The 16371-nt window shown below is 37.3% G+C and overlaps 1 protein-coding gene across 1 annotated transcript; it reads left to right on the forward strand.

The window, feature by feature from the left end:
• The first annotated feature begins 8447 nt into the window (after positions 1-8447).
• KRT40 (keratin 40) lies at positions 8448-13204 on the forward strand. Its single transcript, XM_063111985.1, has 7 exons — positions 8448-8894; positions 9592-9674; positions 9912-10068; positions 10910-11071; positions 11151-11276; positions 12389-12609; positions 13105-13204. Exons 1-7 carry the CDS (start codon positions 8448-8450, stop codon positions 13202-13204), a joined length of 1296 nt encoding a protein of 431 aa, XP_062968055.1.
• The last annotated feature ends 3167 nt before the right edge of the window (positions 13205-16371 follow it).

A 16371-nucleotide genomic window follows, 5' to 3' on the forward strand; every position in this document is an offset into this window, starting at 1 on the left:
GCCAATAACACATTTGACAGTAATAGCAGGGGTTAAATAGAATTCTGCTGTGGCAAGGTTCTCATATTTTATATAAAGTGATGCAATATTAATTCCAAGTTAATATTAATCCCAAGTTATCTTGGGAGACTCTCCCTGTCCCCCACAAGCCTATTAAATATAAATTTAACACACCAATTAAAAGTCTAAGACTGTCAAACTGTATTTAAAAAGAAGACCCAACTCTGCTGTTTAAAATAGATTCACTTTAAATACAAAGGCACAGGAAAATTAAATGCTAAAGGCTGGAAAAAAGATATACCATGCAAACAGTAGCTATAAGAAAGCAATTTTGTCATTTGAATATCAGACAATTTTTAAAGGAGATATATCATAATAAAAAAGGGAAATTTATCATGTAGTACAATAATCCATAAGCATATGATCCAATAACAGAGTTTCAAAATACTTAAAGCAAAAACTGACAGAAATAAATAGAAAAGCAGATAAATTGATAATCTCGTTTGCTAATTTTAATATCCCGTCAGGAGCTGAGAGATCAAATAGATAAGTTACCAAGGATAAAAAAGATTTGAACAACAGTATTAAACAATTTGACCCAGTTACTTTTATAAAATGTTACCCCCAACAATTGCAGAATTTTCACTCCTTTCAAATTCACAGGGAACTTTCACCAAAATAGACTATATACTGAGCCATTAAATTAGTCTCCATGAATTCCAAAATCTAACAGAATATGTTCTCTAACCACAATGGAATTAAATTAGAAATCAATAGCAAGAAGATAGTTAGAAAAATCATCAGATATTTGGAAATCAAACAGCACAGTTCTAATAACCTATGGATCAAATAATAAACAATGAAAATTACAAAATATTATGAACTGAATGGTAATGAAAACATAGGTTAAAAAAACTATGGAATGCAGCATTTGCTTCATGGGGAGTGTATAGTAAAAATGATTATATTAGAAAATAAGATTTACATCTTCATCTACATCTTCATCAGTCATCTAAGTTTTCATCTCAAGTAAATAGAAAAAGAACAATTAAAATTCCAATAGAAAGAAATAAATATATCAGGAATCAATGAAATAGAAAACAACTGAGAAAATTAACAAAGCCAAAATTTAAATCTTTGAAAAGATTCATGAATTTTTTTAAGTGATGAATAATAATTGTATATATGTATGCATATATATATGAAGTAAAATTTGATGTTTTGATCTATGTATACGTTAAAGAAAGATTAAACCAAGTTAACTAACTTACCCATCACCTTCCCAACTTGTTGTTGTTTTGCAGTGAGGACATTAAAAATCTATCTTTTTAGCAATTTTGAAATATACATCATTATTAATTTGATGAACCTCTAGTCAGATTGATGAAGGTAAGCATGAGACAAAACACAAATTATCAATAACTGGAATTAATGAGAGGGCATAGATAGACACTACAGACACTAAAAGGATGATAAGGGAAAACTACAATGAACAACTCTATTCCAATATTTTTGCAATTTAGAGGAAATGGACAAACTCCTTGAAAAAATGCAACTAACCAAAATTCGCATAAGAAGAAATAGAAAAAACTAAATAGCCCTATATCTTTTTTAATTTATATTTTGAAATTAGAAAAAATAATTTCTCAAATGGAAGACTCCTGGGCCACATAGCTTCACTGGTAGACTCTATCAAATATTTAAGAAAGACGTAACACTAATCTTATACAATCTCTTTCAGAAAATAAAGGACGAGGACACACTTCCCAATTTATCTTGTGAAACCAGTATACAACCTTGATACCAAAACCTGACAGGACATTACAAGAAAAGAAAACTCATGAAGATAGATGGGGGGCGGGGAATCCTTTAGCTAATCCTATTAGCTAATTTAATCAAGCAATTTATAAAAAGGACAATATATAATGACCAAGTCAGATTTCTCTCAAAAATGAAAGGTTTGCTTAACATTCTAAATCATTCAATATGTTTTATCATATTGTAGGATCCCCCAGTTATCCCCACTTTCCTCTTTGTCATGACCAAGAAACACAGAGTGCCTTGATGCTGAAGTTCTCTGTATGTAGGTTCCCCCAATAAATGCTTTGATCGATCGCCCCAACATTTAGTGTTTCTTTCTTTGGAATCCCAATTCACCCAATCTCAGGATGGTTTGGGGCAGTCCCTTTGGGAATTGCTCTGCAATCACTTTAGGGTTGACTCCAGTCATGCGTTCAGCTAGACAGGACACATATCAACCAACAAAGGACAAAAATGATACAATCATCTCAATATATACTGAAGAAACATTTGACAAAATGTAGCACTCGTGGTAAAAATTCTTAGTGAACTAGGAATACAAGGAGACTCTGTCAATCTGACAGCATCTGGGCAAAATTCTACAGTTAACAGCATAATTAATGGTGAAATGTTTAATACTTTCCTCCTAAGGTACAGGATAAAGGTGTTTGTTCCCAACACTATTCAATATTTTACTGAAGGTCAAATCAGTTCAATAACTACTAGAATTAATAAGTTAATTCAACAAGTTCCTGGGATACTAGGTTAATGTACAAAATTTAATTATATGTCCATATACTAACAGCAATCAGTTGAAAAAACCCAATTTAAATACCTTATACAAAAGCACCAAAATGTAAAACATTTAGGAATAAACTTAACAAAAGATCTGTAAGGCTTGCCCACTAAAAATTACGAAAAAGTGCTGGGAAAAAATTGAAGATGATCTAAGAAAATTGATAGATATACCACGTTCATGTTCTAAAAAATTCAATATTGTTAAGACATCATTCCTCCTTATAGAGATTCAACACCATCACAATCAAAATCTCAGAAGAATTTTTCTCTACAAATTGACTAACTAATTCTAAAATTCTACGAAAATTCAAACATCCTAGAATGGCCAAAACATTATTGAAAGAAAAGGACAAAACTGAAAACTCACCTTTCCTGATTTCAAAATTGCACATTATAATTAAGACAATGTGGTATTAGCATGAGGATAGACAAACAGGTCATTGAAACATAATAGAGAGTCCATAAACCAACAAACACAGGCACAGTCAATAGAGTTTTGATGAAAAAATAAAAATAACCCTCTTAGAATGGCTTTCGTCAAATAAACAAAACATAATAAATGCTCGTGAGGATGTAGAGAAAAGGGAACTCTTACACACCGTTGGTGGGAATGTAAGTTAGTACAGCATTATGGAAAACAGTATGGGGATTCCTCAAAAACCTAGAAATTGAATGACAATATGATCCAGCAACCCCACTGCTGAGTGTATATCCAAAGGAAATGAAATAAGTATGTCAAAGAGACATCTGCATTCCCATGTTTCTTGCACTATCCACAAAAGCCAAGATATGGAATCAACCTCAATGCCCATCAACAGATGTATGGAGAAAGAAAATGTGGCATATATGCACAGTGGGCTACTACTCAGCCATTAAAAAGGCTAACTCTTGTCATTTGTGACAACATGGATGAGCTGGAAAGCCATTATGTTAAGTAAAATAAGCCAGGCACAGAAAGACAAATACTGCATGATTTGCCCTCACACGTGGAAGCTAAAAAAGTTGATCTCATTGACTTAGAGAGTAGATTAGTGGTTACTAGAGACTGGTAAGGAGACGGGGAGGAGGGACGGGAGAGAGCAGTGAATGGACCCAAAAATGTAGAGAGAGAGAATAAGACTCAGAGTTCTACAGCAGTAGAAAGAGACTACAGTCAGCAACAAATTACTGTGTAACTTCAAATATCGACAGGACGTTGAATGTTCCCAACACAGAGGTGACAAATGTGTGAGGTAATGGATATGCTAAATACCCGATATGATCATTGCACACTATAAATGTACCCAAATATCACACTGTACTCCATAAATACGTACAATTATCATAGGTCAACTAAGAGAAAATAAAAAGAAAAAAAACAAGATAAAAAATTTAAAAACTGACCTCATAGAAATTGAGAGTAGAATAGTGGTTACCAGAGACTGAGGAGAATGGGGTTAGGAGGAGATGAAGAGAGGTTGGTCAACGAATACAAAGTCTCAGTTAGACAGCAGGAATAAGTTCTGATGTTCTAGTTCATGGTAGGGCTGCTAGAGCTGACAATAATGCACTGTGTATTTCAAATAGTGAGAAGAGAGGATTTTGAATGTTCTCACAACAACAAAATGATAAATATTTAAAGTGATGAATATGCTAATTACCATGATTTGTTCATTACACAATGCATATGTGTATCAAAACATCATATCGTACCTCATAATATATATCCCATAAATATCTACAATTACTAGGTGTCAACACAGATAACTAAATAAACAAATAAAAGCCTGGGTCCGTCAAAAAAGGCATCATTAAAAAATAAAAAGTAGGCCACTGCCAAGGAAAAAATATTTTAAATATATATATAACAAAGGATTTGTACCCTAAACATAAAAAGAATTTCTAAAAATTAGTAATAAATAGATAAACAACCCATGAAAATGGACAAAAGACATGAATAGAGGCTCCACAGAAGAAGATATCCAAATGGCAAATAAATGCATTAAAAGGTGCTCAATATAATCAGTCATCAGGGAAACGTACATTAAACCTCAAAATCGGGTCGACCCCGTGGCTCACTCAGCAGAGTGCGGCGCTGGTAGCGCCGAGGCCGTGGGTTCGGATCCTATATAGGGATGGCTGGTGCGCTCACTGGCTGAGCGTGGTGCAGACCACACCGTGCTGAGGGTTGCGATCCCCTTACCAATCAAAAAACAAAAACAAACAAACGAAAAAAAACCTCAAAATAACACTTTTCAAAGACTAAAAATGTCTAAAATTAAAATGTGTGACAACATTATATGTTGGTGAAGATATGAAGCAACTATATCTCTCATACATTATTGGTGCGAGTGTGAAATGATATAACTACTTTGAAAAAAGTCTGGTAGTTTCTTATAAAAAGAAATATACACCTACGCTGTCACTTAACAATTCTATGCCTAGGCATTGACCCAAGAGAAGTGAAAACATATATAACCACAAAAATATTTGTACAAGAATGCCAATAAAAGTTTTATTCATAATAGCCTCAAACAAGAAATAATCCAAACGTTCATCCAAAGGAGACTAGGTAAACAATTGTCGTATATTCATACAATGAAATACTCCTCAGAAATTTTTTTTTTTAAACTGCTGATGCAAGTGACAACACAGACAAATTAAAAAATATGGTGCTGAATGAAAGAAACCAAACACAAAAATATGCACGCTGTGTGATTTTATTCATGAAATTCAAGAATATAGAATAACAACTGGTGGTAATAGGAGCCAGTACAATATTTACCTTTGGAAGGTGGGGACTGAGTAAAAAGGAGCACAAGGGAGCATTCTGGTGTGCTGGAAATTTCCAATATCGTGACCGGGGTGATGGTTAGAGAGCTAAATGCATTTGTTGAACCTGCATTTCACCATATGTAAATTTTATCTCAACTGAAAATAAAATGTATAGGAAGAAAAAAACCTGCATTTGACAATTATAGAGTCACTGGGGACCAAAATCCATCAGTTGGAGATCTCTTATTGGCATTACATTTTACTGTTTATAAAGTGAAAGATACTCATGTTGCTTATTATTTGACAACTTTATACAGCAGAAGAGACAGGTATTATTTTTCCCGTTTTACAGCGAGGATGTACTAAGGCCCAAGGGGTTGCATGACTGGATAAAGAAAATATAGCTAATAAGTAAAAGCATTGGGACTAAAATGTAAATATTATGACCTCTAGGACAGTGTTCTTTGTCGTCCACCAATTTTCCATGTCTATCAGTGTTAAATTTAAATTTTTTTTGTAAGGAACCATGTATCAAAACAGAAGCCTGTATTAAGCCAAGTGGACATATTTTTAGCAAACATTTACTAAGGGTCTATGATATTATGTCCCATGCGCCAAGGACAAGGATACAAATAAGATACACCTGTTTTTAAAGGGACATTGTCAAAAAAAATTAAAAAGACCAATGAACATAAAAATACATACATACAAACTTTAAAAGCAATGTGACAATGTTATAATGGAGATATGTGCAAAGTGCTCTGGGATGGTCCTGTGTCTCAACAAGCAGCAATTGAATGACATTTCAGCTGACTCTTGCCATGTGAGTTCACCCAGGAAAGGGAAGAAGAGTGTTAGACCAAGAAAACAGTACCTACAAAGCTGGAAGATGGCTGGAGCTTGGAGTTTGTGAGAGAAAGTACCAGAAAATGAGCCTAGAAAGGTAAACTGGCACCAGATTAAGAAAGGCCTTATTTGCCAAGGAAGAAAGTTGAGATATCATAAGTGGAGAGTGGCAAAAACTAAAACTTGTATTTTAGAAAAATGATTCTGGCAGCAATAGGTGGATGTCCTGAGATAAAAGCATATTACAAAATGAAATAAATTTTTAGCATGACCTATCGTGGCATCTATTTATCTTCTTCTATTCCCCTGTTCTTTTCTTCTGAGGATGATATATTATAGAAATGAATTCTAGACAATTTTCATATTCTAAGATGGGAACTGTAGCTATGGATCATTATACAACACCACCTAATTAATCCAGACCAAAAAAACAGTCCTACCCTGTGTATTCATACAATAGCCAGCAATAAAGGTTTTACAATTAGAAATTAGCTCAAGACAAAAGGAAATATTTCTTATTTTACCTGCAGTTACTTTAAGAATAACAATACATTATACATTTTAGTAAACTGGAATCTATGATGAACAAACAAGACATGAGTTCTCGTCAAAGATATGTTTCTTTTGACACATTAGGTTACTGTGATGTCATAATTTTCTTTCAGAGATAAGTAATTTTTTAACGTGTTTTTTAATCCTTCAATTTATGTGCTTTGCAAAACATCATCACTACACCATGAGGCACTCTAAGAACTTTAAGCATAAGTGTAGAAATGTAAACAGAATCATTAAATTTAAACCCAATTCTGCCAGTGAATAATAAATCCTATGTGACAATTTTAATCCACCTATGCATATCCTGGTTTGGTTTGGTTTTGTTCTCATCATCAAATACCTAGGAAACAGTGCTCAGAGTTAAGGGAAAAAATTACACTTCTTCTGGATCACGAAATTTTTAGCTTTGTCAGATTCATGTGATTTTTTTTTCTCCTACAAGGTCTTAAATACTCTGGAGGCAATTTCTCTGTGCACTTTTGAAAATGAAATAAATACCACAATTAAAGCCAAGCAAAGTAAAATAGATTATGCTTCATAATGGAGGTGAAATTCAAGAGAATCCAAAAAAGTTTCATTTCAAGTTCCTGTTCATCTGGTTCTGCACCAGAAATTTCATCCAATGGAATTGCTCATCTGAAATATACATTATAGAATTTTAGTCCCCAAGTTTCAGTATTTTTAATTTTCTTGAAATTGAGCTCTTCATAAATGAATGAATGAATGAGTGAATGAGAGAAAAGAGATTCCGTATCTCAGAAGAAAAGACTCCTGTGTCTTCCTTGCCCCTCCCTATTCTGAAGCATAATCAATGAGGGTTTCCAAAGAGAATAAGACTGTAACTCGGAATTTATATTTTACTCAATAGAAATACAAGTAAAAACTAGTATGACTGATCTAAAAATGAGACATAGGAAATGTGAAGAAGGGACATTTCAGGAACTCAAAGATCACAACTACAGGTCTTGATAATCAATTTATAAATTGGCCTACAGGGCACAACTTATTTTCATCAGTTATGTAAAGTGACTTTTCAATTTGTACACAGAGAGATATGGTTCATACACACACACACACACACACACACACACACACACACACACACTTTAAACCCAGTACATATCTCATTACTCTACCATGTAAACACATGTTCTAAAATCAGAAACACCATTGCAAGATTGCTAATCACAATGATCATTTATATGGTGGTGGCACAAACAAATAAATGTCATTTAATGAGTTGTAATATTTTAAAAGGAGACACAAGCAATCAATGCATAAGACCAAAATCTGTGGGTATATTGTTTTCCTTATTTGTAGTCAGTTGTACCTATAATTACTGATTGGCCCAATTTTCTCTCTTTTCTTACTCTGTCAAAAGGACAATGCTTCCTATGATGATTTTTCTGAAATAAGTATTTTATCTTACTGGCACATGGAAATGGTGTAAGTCCTGATTTAGTAACCTGAAGTTATCCCTCTTTTATGAGGCATAAAACCCTTCCTCAGTAAATAAACAACACTAATGAAATGCTTGTATAAAAATTGGCACCAATAGTGATAAAGAAAACATCCAGTGCAGTCTGTAAATACCCATTTGGGGGGCTATATAAAAGTCTGAAGAGGGAAGAAGACTTTTGGAGTCAAGGCAACTAGAGTTTTGCAGCCAGTCTCTGTCCTTCACTTCTAAAAGGATGACTTCTGACTGCTCCCCCATGCACTGCTCTTTTGAGTCCTGTACCCAGGTTTCCAGTTGTGCATCCGTGTCAACCTGTTCCATGGAACCAACTTGTCTCCCCAGTGCCTTTGCTACCTCCAGATGTCAGACTCCTAGTTTCCTGTCCAGGTCTCACTTGCTGACCAGTTGCCTCGCACCGTGCTACTTTGCTGGGAGTTGTAATAGTCCGTGCTCGGTGGGGAACTGTGTGTGGTGTGAGGATGGGGTCTTCAGTAGCAATGAGAAGGAGACAATGCAGTTCCTGAACGACAGACTCGCCAACTACCTGGAGAAGGTGCGCAGCCTGGAGGGGACCAACGAGGAGCTGGAATGCAGGATCCGAGAACAATGTGAACAGGATACCCCATCCGTGTGCCCCGATTATCAGTGTTACTTCGACACCATTGAAGATCTCCAACAAAAGGTTCGGTGTCTCATTGCTCTAATGCTTCATCTGATGCTCACCAACCTATGGCTTGCTTTATCCTTGTACTAGAAGAGAATGTTTTATGGAAGGAGACCAAGGGAAAGGGAAATCTCAAGAACTAATGTGATATAGAGGAGAGGGCACTAAACCAAAACTCAGGAAACCTCAGCACCAGCCCCAGTGCTGCCCCTAATTATTGAGTGACTGTAGTAAATTCACTTACCCGTAGACTTTAACATCTGTAGAATGGGGAAAACTGTATTATATCTAAAACCACTTCTGTATGTAACACTCTACATTTATATTACTTTTCACATAGATATTTGGATGTCATCTTTTTAATCATATAATTTCAACTAGTAATCATTTTCTTCTCTTACTGATGAATTTCTATGATCATGGATGGGGCTATAGTTATAATATTAACTACTTATGAAAAAAACTTGAACTACCAAGGAATATTGCAAAATGTCTTAGGTCATTAGAAAAATAAACCTTTTTATTTCTCTGTTTGGTTTCTAAATTGGCACTGCTTTTTTTCTTCATGAAGTGATATGGTTAATAAGAAGGCTGAAAGTGATTTTGTATTTCATTATAAAAACTTTCAAAAAATAACTAATGGCTTACTACTAAATAAATAGATATTTAGGTTTCTTTCAGAGAACAATTTATTACATAATGACTTACTCCTCAGATCTTGTGCATGAAGGCAGAGAATTCTAGACTTGCTGTCCAGCTCGACAACTGCAAACTGGCCACTGATGACTTTAGATCAAAGTAAGTTTAATTTTAATTTGAAAATGATTTATGGTCTCTTTCTCTCACAAAATATTCTCTATTTAACATTTTTTAAGATGAGATTGTTTTTAAAAGGTCAAATTTATCATTGTTTTGGATGCAAAAGAAATGGCACACGGCTTCCTTGAGTTCATGGGTCAATCATTAGTGTGCCCCCGGTACTTTGCACAGTGTCTAGCATGGTAAGTGCTGGATATATTTCTTTTGCTGTGAAAGGTACGACAGCGAACTGTCCTTTCGCCAGCTCTTAGAGGCTGACATGAGTGGCCTGCGTGGGATCCTGGATGAGCTGACCCTGTGCAAATCCGATCTGGAGGCCCACGTGGAGTCTCTGAAGGAAGATCTCCTTTGCCTTAAGAAAAACCATGAAGAGGTGAGATAAGTGACAACACCACTGAAGGACTCTGAGAGTGACAGAGTTAAACTGATAGATTTCATGTTGATGTATGTAATTTGAACTTGGGCAGATGTTGCTTAAGCTGGGCAAAAACCACTCGAGGCACTATTACTATTCAGCCTGATCATCCCAGTGTCTCTATGAATGTAGATGTGAAATGACCCCTGGCCAGTGCTAGAGGAAGGAACCAAACTCTTTGCCTGCTACTGCTCTTGTGGAGGAGGTAAGGAACTCCACAAATGGCTTTCCTTGGAGACTTTATCCCACCCCTAACTCCAATCCACAAGGTTTGAAAAACAGACTGGTAAACATAGACCATGAAGTCCATTTCAAAAAGGAGATAAGGATTTATGCAATATTTGGACCAATATTTTTAAATATTCTGCATTTTTAAACTTTTTAAAATCATAAAACATAAAGTAGAAGATTATCATATATTGATGAAGCTGGAAAATAAAAAGCTGAATGCTGTAACGAAGTATGTTTTCTCTTTAAATATTGATTGATGATAATAACAGCTAATATTTACTGAGACCTTACTATGTGCCAGGACTTTTATAAGTTCTTTATATGTATATTAATTCTTCTACATCTCACAATAACCCTCTGGAAAAGATATACTTGCTACACCCATTTTGCAGATGAAGAAACAGAGGCACTTATAAGTGGTGAAAAGAGACTCAACTCAGGCAATCTAAATCTAAATTTCACACTTTTATCCACTACTCCAAAAAACAGAAATAGGATGCCACTGGATGTCAAGTTGATTATTTCCCCCACCACTCTGTGACATTCTTTTCTCCATTTCCATTTTCAGGAGGTCAACTTGCTTCGTGAACATCTTGGTGACCGACTCAGTGTGGAGCTGGACACTGCTCCCACCACTGACCTCAACAGGGTCCTGGATGAGATGCGTTGTCAGTATGAAATGGTGCTCGCCAACAACCACAGAGATGTGCAAGAATGGTTTGCTGTTCAGGTCAGCACCAGGAGCAATAGAATGGCAGGATTCCAGACTTCTGCCTTGTGTGAATTCTCTAATCATGGCTGTATTTCAGACGGAAGAACTGAATCAGCAGCAGCTGTCCAGTGCAGAGCAGCTGCAGGGCTGCCAGACAGAGATCTTGGAGCTGAAACGTACAGCCAATGCTCTGGAAATTGAGCTCCAAGCACAGCAAAGCCTGGTACGTAAGGCAAAGACAGTTTCAGTTTTGTCACTGAAACTATGCCCGCTTCTGTAACTCAAAGATTATGTTTCCTTGACTTTCCCAAGTACCGCTGTTTACCCCACTAGAAGCAGAAGTGATAGGTCAACAGCCTGCATTTTTCCAGTAGGATGCCCAGCCTTCCCTCCTGGGCTCAGGCATGGTCCTGCAGCACCCTCCAGAGACAGGGATAGAGGGAAAAGCCAGGGCAGCAAGAGAGGGACATCGGACCCAAAGGCACTTAAGCAATTCAGTGGATTTTAATTCTCTTTTGATTCAGGCCAGTATTCCAGGCTCACTATCATATCTAAAGAAAAAAAATCGTTTTCAGATTTTTCATCCTACGACTATCCTGAAGTTTCGCAAGATCCACACCTCCATTTGACCCTTCACTGCACCCCACCCCACCCCACCCAAGCAACAAGAATACCGTGCATTCAGGATTACATCAACCAGTTCCCCTCAAGCACCACTGTGTGTGTCATATTAGGTCCTATGGAGAATAAGATAAATATTCATCTTGTGAGAGGCACCACTCTAATTTAAGCTTCACAATAACTATGGAGTAGATGCTTTACCCCATTACACAGATGAGGAAAACTGAGACTCATTAAGAAACTTTCAGAGGGTCATGCAATTCTAAAAGGCAAACATGGAAGCTGAGTCTAGGTGGCTCAACCCCAGAGCCTCTTCTCTTAACCGCACTATACTGCCCCTCCCTCCCAGGAGCCCAAACTTAATGTTTCCTCCTAAATGTTGTTGGTCCTTCCTATGCTACACAACTGTATCGTAGGTTGCAGTAGTCAAAGCGGTGCTAGTGATAGCTGACACTTATACAGACCTTAAAATTTGTCCAGGCACTGTTCTAAGTGCTTTACACATATTAACTTGTTTAATCCTCACAACCCTTCTATGAGATAGATACTTTGCATTCCCCATTTTATATAAAATAAAACTGAGGCTCAGAGAAGCTAAGGAATTTCCCCAAGTTCACATAGATAGAAAAGGGTAGAGCCAAGGATTTGAAAACAGGCAGTCTGGCCCCAGAGACTGTGCTACCTCATCCTTTTGATAATGCCTTCCGCCTGCAGACAGAATCTCTGGAATGCACTGTGGTAGAAACTGAGACCCAGTACAGCACCCAGCTGGCCCAGCTGCAGTGCCTGATTGATAACGTGGAGAAGCAGCTGGCCGAGATCCGCTGCGACCTTGAGCGTCAGAACCAGGAGTACGAGGTGCTGCTGGACACAAAAGCCCGGCTCGAGTGTGAGATCAACACATACCGGGGCCTGCTGGAGAGCGAGGACAGCAGGCAAGTTCCACACAGAGTCACGAAGAGGCTGATGTAGGAGAAGCCTGGTTCCTCCAGGTCTGGCCAAAGTCAAACCTCTTTAACATGTTAAGGGATCTTCTTAAAAGAATGATGAAAAGTAGCTGGGGCTAAGCACATGAAATAGGAATATTGGAAAATATGCTTAAGTTCTAAAGCAGAGTAATGATCATGTGTCACATTTCATAATGGGTGTCTCCCTCTGCTCTCGTTTTCCACTAAAGGAAATCAGGGACATGCATAAGATGACACTTGCAAAATGATGAAAATATATAAAATATTATTCAACCACCACTGCTGCAGTGAACACGAAGTGACAATTCTGGGTCTGAGATGAAATAGGCTTAAGTCAAAGGCTATTCTGCAAAGAGTTTCTTCAGAACATAATCCATAGGGCAAATTTTGACATGGTTTTTCTAAGTTGGCATTTTATCAAGATTCCCTTGTGAAGCTTAGTTTAAATTTGATTTTCCACAGGCTTCCCAGTAACCCATGTTCTACAACATGCACGGCAAACAACACTTGTGAGCCATGTTCAGCCTGTGTAATTTGCACAGTTGAAAACTGCTGTGCTTGAATGTTAACACCCAGCATGGCCGATGAAGGAATCAAAGCTAGCAGCATCCTAGTAAAGAGATGGAGCTTCACTGAGCGTCCTGAGAGTCATCCAAACTGGAAACACAAGTCTGGAAAGTTTTTATATCCTAAAACTGTCCTCTAAGCATCCTCGGTCTATTTCTGCTTTATCATTTCCTCTACTTTCAGCTCATTCTTGGTATTCTGGGTGTCTATAAAGCTTTCTCGCTAATCTCCAAATAAAATGTGTTTCATTCCTTTAGCACGGTAAATAAAGTTTTGTGGCTTACCATTGTTGACACACAGATTGAGCATCCTTTATCTGAAATGCTTGGGACTCGAAGTGTTGCAGATTTCAGATTTGGGAATGTCTGCATATACATAATGAGACATCTTGGGGATGGGACCAAAGTTTACACACAAAATTCATTTATGATTCCTATACACCTTCTACACAGTCTGATGGTAATTTTATACAATATTTTTCATACTTTTGTCCAGAAAAAAAAGTTTGTGTACATTGAACCATCAGAAAGCAAAGGTGTCACTACCTCAGCCACCCATGCGGACAATCTGTGGTTGTTTGGCATCACCATATTTCTACTCTGAATTTATATGCTACCACTAAGTAATAATTTTCTTACCTTTATTCACACATAATTACTTAACATTTAAAAAGTGACATACCATTAATACAGCAAAAAAATAATGTGTTCAAGGTAACCAAGCAGCAAAGCAGCATCTCCAGAATACCTGTGTCCGCTGTTAAACCACAGCAACAGCAAACGGCAGGCTTTCGGTCTCCACCAATGATGCTGTGTTTGGATTCAAAGGTTACTGTACACTGTGTTTTGTCTTTTAGGTGAGAAAAAAAACATCAGAACCAGTTCAGGGACCAGGAAGTAGGTCCTCTAGAGATGAGGAGGCATTCTGCTGAATGGTTTTTGTTTTTTTTTTTAATATTTCCTCCACAGTCATCTGTCTCATTACTAACAGTGTTTGTCTTACAAGTCTCTGATTTTATAAACTGACATAATTTCTTGTTCTGTTATGAATGCACACTGCTCTAGTCCTTCAGTAAGCATTTTGACTGTGACCCATCACGTGAAGTCAAGTGTGTGATTTTCCACTCGCAGCAATCCACTTTGGGTTTACGGACGTTCAACCTGTAATAGCCATTTGATGGCAGGGAAATCGTCTAAACCCCACGACCACAGTTTAAATTTGCATAAATCCAGGCTGAAAATATTTTTTAACTCCTCAAATACAAATGGATTAATCCATACAAAATGTCATATATTATAGAAAGTAGTGGTATGTATTTTTCTGAGAGAAAACTTATGAAAAAATATAGTGAATTGTATTTATTTTATTTTTAACTATAAAAGTACTAGGTTCTCTTTTTTAAATTCTGGAACATTAAGAAGAAAAATCGCTCCTAATTTCATCCCCCAAACATCCATTGTCAATATTTTGGAAAATTTCCTTCCAGTTTCCTTTCTTATAATATGTTTTTTCACATAGTTATAATCATACTTACAAATGCATACAGTTGTGTGTTCTTTTTTTTTTTTCACTTATGTCATCAAAGCATTTTCAATCCTAGTGAAAACATAAGATTTTCTTGTGGCCATCATTTTAGTGGTTGCATAACATACCATACGTTGCATTGGTCTATTATTGGGCATTTAGATTTTAGGAATAGTTATTCTCATACATTTAAAAAGCAAAGTAGAGAAATTCTGCTTCCAGAAAGATGAAGTAGATGTACATTTCCTTATTCCTCTTTCTAAGTGTGGCTTTAAACTCTGGAAATTTCATATAAAACAAATAGAAGAAGACTCTGAAATGTGGAAGAAAAAGTCAAACCAACTAGAGATCTTGAGACCCAAGGAACAACACTGTGGTAGGCTCCCTGGGTTTTATTTTACTTCATATATACCAGAGTGGGTGCTGGAGAAACCAAGAACCCCGAAACACCAACAGGTGCATACCAAAAAAAGCCCCCAAAAGGCTTGTTCTCTCTAGCTAAAGAACCATAAAAAGGGCAGCCTAGCAAGACAGAAAACCTTTAGGCAATAACCACCAGACTCAGTCAAACACCACAGTAAACAGTTGTTTTGCTCACTCCCCTCCCCATCTGGAAAGGCTGGTGGGGAGTCTAGCCTTGTCTCCTTACCAGGCTGTAACAAGGCACCCAAACTCCCACACTGGGGTGGAGTCACAAAGGTCAAGTGGGACATCCAGGACTTTCTTTCCCACCATGAGATACTGAGGCCCCGAACCACCACAGCGTCCGTGGAAACCACATGGGAAGCTTAGACTTAACTCCACCTGGCACTAATGAGGCCCCTGTCCTTCCCTCCTCTGGGTGGTATCTAAGGAGGCCTACTAGAGAGTTAGGACTTTTACCACCTCCCAGCAGGAACAAGGCCAGCTCCCTACGGTGTCGGTGTCGGAGAAGCTACATGAAAAGCAAGACAAAGACACCCCTGCCCCTCCCAACCAGGGTAGTATCAGTGGAGGCCGGGTGAGGAGCCTGAAATACGAGCCCTCCCAGCAGGAACAAGGAGCCTTGGGTGTCAGCAGAGGTGAAGTGGGCAGCCTGCACTTCCACCCCCACCTGATAGGAATGAGCCAGCATCCCCCTTCCCCTACCAAAACAGTGTCAGAGAAGACCTGCTGAAACAGAACATTGAACCTGATATTAATCCAGAGCCTCATAACATAACACCCCAATCTCCAGGCTTCAGTCAAAAATCACTCTTCACATCAGTGCAATCAACAGATACCAACTCCAAGAGGAGAAAGATGTTAGAATTATTTGACAAAAATTTCAAAACAATCATAAAAATGTTTCAAGAAGCAATGCTTCGATGAACTCTTGTAACAATGAAAATATAGAAAAGTCTCAGCAAAGAAGTAGAAGATATAAGAACTAAGTGGAAATTTCAGAACTAAAATATTCTATAAAACCAAAATACAAACCTCAATAGATGGACCCAACAGCAGAATGGACAGGCCAAAGGGGGGGGTGGTATCAGTGAAATTGATGCTAGAATTATAGATATCACCCAATCTGGAAAACAGAAAGGAAATAGTCTGAAAATAATGAATACAGTTTCAGGGAACTTAGAGACTATATCAAAAGATCTGACATTCATGTCA

Source organism: Cynocephalus volans, chromosome 10 (assembly GCF_027409185.1).
Source record: "Cynocephalus volans isolate mCynVol1 chromosome 10, mCynVol1.pri, whole genome shotgun sequence".
NCBI lineage: Eukaryota > Metazoa > Chordata > Mammalia > Dermoptera > Cynocephalidae > Cynocephalus > Cynocephalus volans.

Excerpts from the sequence above, each read along its gene's own strand:
- KRT40 (XM_063111985.1), top strand. The coding sequence starts at position 8,448 with ATGACTTCTGACTGCTCCCCCATGCACTGCTCTTTTGAGTCCTGTACC. Across the intron at positions 10,069-10,909 it reads TTAAGAAAAACCATGAAGAG|GAGGTCAACTTGCTTCGTGA; the intron begins GTGAGATAAGTG and ends TTCCATTTTCAG. Across the intron at positions 11,277-12,388 it reads TCCAAGCACAGCAAAGCCTG|ACAGAATCTCTGGAATGCAC; the intron begins GTACGTAAGGCA and ends TTCCGCCTGCAG.